At 35.1% G+C, this 6,673-nt stretch overlaps 1 protein-coding gene across 1 annotated transcript in view; it reads right to left on the bottom strand.

The window, feature by feature from the left end:
- Positions 1–2,782: 2,782 nt before the first annotated feature.
- LOC111456430 (N-terminal acetyltransferase A complex auxiliary subunit NAA15-like) overlaps positions 2,783–6,673 on the bottom strand; it is a 17,175-nt gene continuing 13,284 nt past the window's right edge. The window contains exons 22-26 of the mRNA XM_023098285.1: positions 6,022–6,119; positions 5,885–5,943; positions 5,223–5,334; positions 5,021–5,121; positions 2,783–3,425 (exon numbers count right to left, since the gene is read on the bottom strand). Of these exons, the coding sequence (XP_022954053.1) occupies positions 3,247–3,425; positions 5,021–5,121; positions 5,223–5,334; positions 5,885–5,943; positions 6,022–6,119 (549 nt within the window). The 3' untranslated portion in view covers positions 2,783–3,246. The remainder of the gene's footprint in view (positions 3,426–5,020; positions 5,122–5,222; positions 5,335–5,884; positions 5,944–6,021; positions 6,120–6,673) is intronic.

The raw sequence follows: 6,673 nt of genomic DNA on the forward strand, positions 1-6,673 counted from the left end.
GTTATATATATATATATATATATATATATATATATATATATATATATATATATATATATATAGTCAATAAAGCATGTTATATGTAGGGATAAATAACAACATATAGTCAAAATTAACCCATAACACATTATTTGATGCCAAAACTAAGATACTCCTCATTATCACCTATCATATTCTTAAATAAACATTAATCAATATTAACAAGACATGATTAAACTTTCGGGAATTATTGGGCCGAGTTGGATTTGAACTAATTTACAGTCTATTCCCATTAACCCTCGAGCATCGACTTGGGAAGAATCAGTTTCGAACTTATTGATAATCCATGATACCTTTGCATGCCTCCAATACTGTAATAACCCAAATCCACCGCTAGCAAATACTAATTGTTGGGGACCAGCATCCTCGCTGGTACTCGTTTGTCGGATCTAATAAATACTTTTTGAGAGACCTACACCCTATAGAAATTGTCTACCTGAAACTGTCATTTGACCCATAAGACTAATTGTTTTCTATGTATGTTATACATAAAAACTCGATACGAACTAGAATGAACAGTGCAATAATCGTAAGACGATGAACTCACGACACAGCGACATCAAATTTGAAAGATCATAGCGTAGTCGTAAGATATGGAAGAAGAAACGCCGGTGAAAACTCGTGGATTTAAGTAAGTTTGATCTTGGAACGTTAAGGAATGAGTTAGAAAGATGTTTGTGAGGGAGCGAACATATGTTTCCTTGGAGATGGACAAGAGAAGAAGAGTGGAATAAAGAAGGAAGAGGGAATGGCATATCCCTAAGAGAAAGGCACACGTGATAGAGCTGTCTCTAATTTGGTTCTTCACGCCAACCCATTTCCCTTTAGACAATTAGACCATATTATTTTGATTTTGCCTCTCAACCAAATCTCTACCACTCTTCAAATCATTGGACCCACCACCCACTTTCTTTCTTCTTAGTTTGTGCTCGGGTTGCATAAACTTATCGAGAGCTGTCATCACAACGTGACTAACAATTTTGAACCGTTGAATGTACGAATGAGTGTGTCTTGTATTTGTATCTAGTAATTATCACGGGACATGCAGATTTTCGAATCTACTTCAAGTAGTTATAATACGACGGTTTAAGTATATACTTTTTTTTCAAGAACGTGAAACATTTAAATATTGTGGATATATTGTATTTGATAAATACCCGACAAATAGTTAAAGTCTCTTTTTGTACAATTAATCACGTGAAATGAGTTACATATAAAAAAGAAGAAAAAATTCTCTCTTAATTATACTTTAGCTGAGAAAAGTATAACAACATATTTGTTTTGAAAAGGGGCATGATGGTTGAATCCATCGATGAAAAAAGCAAAACATTACACATGCAAGTGTCACATGTGCCTATGTTGCGGATATACGTGTTCACTCATGTGCTTTTCGAAAATATTTTTAGGAGGTCATTGAACTAAAATTGTTCACGACAACCACATTTAAATTTGAAATTTTTACAATTGGGTTAGTGTAGTACTATCTTATTGGTATAAATAGTAACGATAAATTATTTTATTACTAAATATTAGTAATGATTTAGTTTTGAAAATAGGAAAACTAATAGAAAATAATATAATTATTTTAGGTGGAGTGAGAATTTAAATATTTAAAATTACGGTTCTTGACTAAAAAGGGTAAATTCGGTAATGCAGTTAAAAAACAGGTCAAACATGGAGTGGACCACGTGTTTCCACGTATTTGAAACTATGGGCCAACCTTGTTTTAGTATGGGCCAACCTTTGTTTCAGTATGGGCCAACATTTGTTACAGTATGGGCCAACCTTTGCTTGACTATGGGCCAAACTTCTTTGAGTATGGGCCAACCTTTGTTTTAGTATGGGCCAACCTTTGTTTCAATATGAGCCAACCTTTGTTTCAGTATGGGCCAACCTGTGTTCCAGCATGGGCCATCCGGTGTTTCAGCATGGGCCAACCTTTGTTTTAGTATGGGCCAAATTTTGTTTCAGTTTGGGCCAACTTTTGTCTTAGTATGGGCTTTGCTTTGTTTCAGTTTGGGCCAACTTTGTTTTTAGTATGGGCCAACCTTTGCTTGATATGGGCCAACCAATGTTTCAATATGTGCCAACCTTTGTTTATGGGCCAACTTTTGTTTTAGTATGGGCCAACCTTTGTTTGAATATGGGCCAACTTTGTTTTAAGTATGGGCCAACTTTGTTTTAAGTATGGACCAACCTTTGTTTGAGCATGAGCCAACCTTTGTTTGAGTATGGGCCAAACTTCGTTTGAGTATGGGCCAACCTTTGTTTCAGTATGGGCCGAACTTCGTTTCAGTATGGGCCAACCTTTGTTTATGGGCCGATCATGAGTTTCATTATGGGCCAACCTTTGTTTTAGTATGGGCCAACCTTGAGTTTCATTATGGGCCAACCTTTATTCCATCTGACCCTAAAAAGTGAAAACCCAATCTTGGATCAAGTCTAGCGGACCTGAAATACTGTTTGAGCTTGGATCAGGTCGAACTAACCTTTATTAATCAAGCACACGACTCATTGGATCAAAGTTTGGTCGAGCTTGGAGAGCTGAATAGATTAGCCCATTCAAAACCATTATTAATTATTTATTTATAAATATACATTTTAATATTTTCTTAATTAAATGTAATAAAATTGATCGAATATATATATATATATATTTTTTTTTTAATTTTAAAATTTTGATAATTTAACTTGCCAAGACTCAACCTTATGATGTATAAGCATAGAGGAAATGAATAAAGGAAAAGAAATGTATAGCTCTCTTCACCTAAATATAACTTCAGATATTGGATTTGGAGCAAAACCCATACACAACCTTCCTTGTCTAGAATCTACAAAAATTGTGAGCAACTCAAAATGTCGACCTCCAAACCCAATTGGGAACTCAAGTTATGCACATTTCCAGAAGGAATACATATCAGAGAATTGGGCAAACTAGAAATGGGTGGAAATCAAAGAGGAGAAAGAAAAGGAAAAAGAAAAAGAAAAAGAAAAATAGAGAGCAAAACAAGATCTTCAACAAACTACAACCCGGATTTACCACAGCTAGCTATTAACCTAGCATGTGGCGGTGGTGGTTGATTCTATGCAAGTAATTAACAGACTCTGGGCAGCTTCCTTTTGAATCATCTAAGGACACAATATCATCTCCAAAAATTAACCTGCAAATGCAACAATACCTCACATTTTTTGTATCAGACATTACGCTCAAATAGTGAGCTCCTTGAACCCATCAAGCTTTCCGTTGTTATCTGATATGGAGTTGGCACCAACCCTTTCTGCATCTTTGCATATTTGGTTGTTTACTGAGTTCCCTATGGCAGAGCTGAGGCTGCCTTCGAAGTACGTGGAGTAAGGGAAGAACTCCGAACATCGGGTTTTCCATCCTAAGGTGGAATCCACATTAGCAATACACAACAGCAGATCAGAATATATAAATTAAAATTTTAAAATTATGCATAGTTTACACAAAATGATGAATTAAAATATCTACTGCTATATGCCACCATCATACTTGGTCAAACTTCCCTTCTTCCCCATTAAGAAAGGGAAGAACCATAAATTCACATTAGCAACACAACACCAGATCAGAATATATAAAACACGTACTGCTTTCGAGTGGTTCTAACCACCTACTTTCCAGTTGTTCCTTCTAACCAGAAATTCAAACATGTTGTGGTATGGGTTTGCCAATATTTATAACTAAGCACATTAACTGAGTAATTGTACTGTTTCTGGGGGAATATAACTAGTGCTCATAACTAAATCACAATAAAAATATTAAAAAGAGAAAAAAGGAAGAAAGAGCAAGAAATCCCTTCCCATCTAGAACAGAGGACTTGTAACCTAACTGTGTTCACGGGAGATTTTTTCTTTTTTCTTTTTACCCATCAAAAGGGGTCCAACTACGGGGACTCCGATAGAAAAGAATAATACCTAGTCGACAATTTAAAAAAAAAAAACTTTAGAAACCAAAGCCCGAAGCTCACAAAGAGGTGTTCATTTAATGATATCCCAAATTTCCTTGTAGTACATTTCACCCTCTGTGTAAGCTCTGTTATGTTTCTCAAGCCAAATGTCCCACACAGCAGAAAAGAAAAGGGGAAGGAAACAAGCCTGTCAAAAAGATCGGGCAAATATTTATATTTTTGGGGAAATATGTAAATATTGACTTCAGGTTCATACCAAATTTCTCCCCTCTTGGGAGAACTGAATCCATCATACAAATGATATCTGCCGAGAAAAGGAGGGGAGGGAAGAGGAGGGAAGAGGGGGGAAGAGGAGATGAGACATGAAGGTCCCTTGGCTTCATGGTTGGGAAGAATATTCTTAAGCAAGTTTGCACGAAGAATCCTTTAAAGGATGCACATGATTAAGTGGGACATTAGCCCAAAAATGCAATCTTAATAGTCTGCTCAATGCTCCATTTTTTGCCACGACATATATAAAGTGCTCTATTCCTATTGAGGATGGCTGGCATACTTATTTTGAGAAGGATCGTTGGTTGTATTTCATGAAAATTTTGCTTGGGTGGCCGACTCCTTTGTGCTATGTTCCCTGCCTGTACGGCAGTACCATCTATCCACTATGAGGTTGCATTCTGTGGCCTCTACTTTGTCATCCTCGGGTAATCTCTTCCTTGATTATTTTGGGTTTTAGTTATCCTTGGCTAGGTAGATTCCAAAAAGATCAGAACTTTTACTTGGCTAGAAAAAGCTGGTGTATCCTATGTAGTGGATCAAAGGAACTTGGCCGTATTCTTTGGAGTGACTAAATAAAATAAGAGAAATCTTAAACAACGAATATAAATAATTTAACAAACATATAATATCATTAACCGAACTATAGACTCATTCATATAAGAGAATTATTAAAAATTTTAAAGGTGCAGTTCAAAATTAACAAACAGATTTAAAAACAACCAAGTTCAGAAACAAAAAAAAAAAAAAAAAAAAAAAAAAAAAAATTGGCANACACTTACTTGATGCGGCAGCATGGTCAATAAAGACTGTTTCCAGAAGCTTGTGAATGGCAATACACTCATTGAGCTTCCACTCCTTAATTGGCCCAAGTGCTCCATTCCTAATCAAACCAGATCTCAAATCCATTACAAATGCGAAAATAAAAATCTAGAGATACCGAGCATAAACAGAAAATAATAGGACCCATGAGGATGTATTAACCTTGGCACCATGTTGTTTGTTGACTCTTCAATCAGTTTGATAGCCTCGTATTTTCTCTGAGGTTCTAATAAATTTTGCATTTCTGCAACTGCTGCTCTATGCATCAAGGAATCTGCAATGGGAATAAAGATTGTTTTAGAAGCTATTAAAAACATATGATACATCTATGGAGCTGTGGGCTAAGCACAGATGCAAACACAGCGCGAAATGAATATAGGAATCCAAACATATCATGGAGGTATGAACTAGGTCAACTATGGCCACATAGATTGCCCTTTCTAAATATTTAAACAAGTATTCTTAGTCAAAAATTAATTCTTGTAGGTAATCTTTTGTGAATTAAAAAATTATTAATCTTTTGTGAATTAAAAAATTATGTTTAGAAATTGTATTAGCATTTCCGGAATGGGATTTTTTTGTTTATTTCGGTATTACTCTTTCAGGGAGGTTTTAGAGTGGAAAAGGGCCTGTCCTTTTTTCATTGTTTGTATTTATAGTTCTTATTTTAACGAAAAGTTTTGTTTTCCTGTCACAGATATATATATATATATATATATATATATATATATTTAAAGCGGCCAAGAACAAGATATCCCATGTGTCAAGGAAATTAAAATTAAATATCAGTAGTGGTATATGGAACTGCAATCCAGTGGATGTACCTTTGTGTTTCTCAAGAAAAACTTCATTCGCCTCCCTCAAAGATCTTTTATGCACTTGACTGCAGTAGGAGTAGATAATAGTCATTTAGAGTAAACCACATAAGAAACAGTAGATTAACTCAAAGAAATTCTAAAACCTGATCAGAGGACGCTCTGCATCTAAGACACTACACACGAGTTTTTCACCATCAGTTGTTGGAGCAGGCATTGAGTCGACCTTGCAGAAGAACTTGATCTACGTACAAATACAAAGGAGCTTTACATACCCACAACATTCGAACATGTTAAAGACCCACAAACAGAAAACACAAACATAAGCTTTTCAGACCCAATGAAACTATGTTTAATTATTAAAAAATAAAGGGTTGATCAAAATAAGAGATGCCACACAAAAAAATATTATCTATTATATTTCTTGAACTTGAAAGTGCATATGGTAGAAGAATTTTGCATGAGGGTGGAGGGCTAGTTTTATCTATATCTACATACACACATCGACTATTCTCACATAAGAGAAAATGGATGCTTGATAAGAGAGAATGAAAGGATAACAGCCTAGAGAGTGAAGGGATGATTGAGAGAGAAAAAGAATGAGGTGGAGGATTCTTAGAACAAGAGGCTATGGATTACACGAAAAAACACACTTATGTATTACATTCCATTTTCTAAACCTCACGTCGTTTTTTCTTTTTCTTTTTTTTTTATTGGAAACAACTCATTGATTTGATGAAATAACAAAAAGTTGAAAATCCTATCTAGACTATCACAAAAAAAAAAAAAAAAAAAAAA

The sequence above is a fragment of the Cucurbita moschata genome, unplaced genomic scaffold (genome assembly GCF_002738365.1).
Source record: "Cucurbita moschata cultivar Rifu unplaced genomic scaffold, Cmos_1.0 Cmo_Scf00018, whole genome shotgun sequence".
Classification (NCBI taxonomy): Eukaryota; Viridiplantae; Streptophyta; class Magnoliopsida; order Cucurbitales; family Cucurbitaceae; genus Cucurbita; species Cucurbita moschata.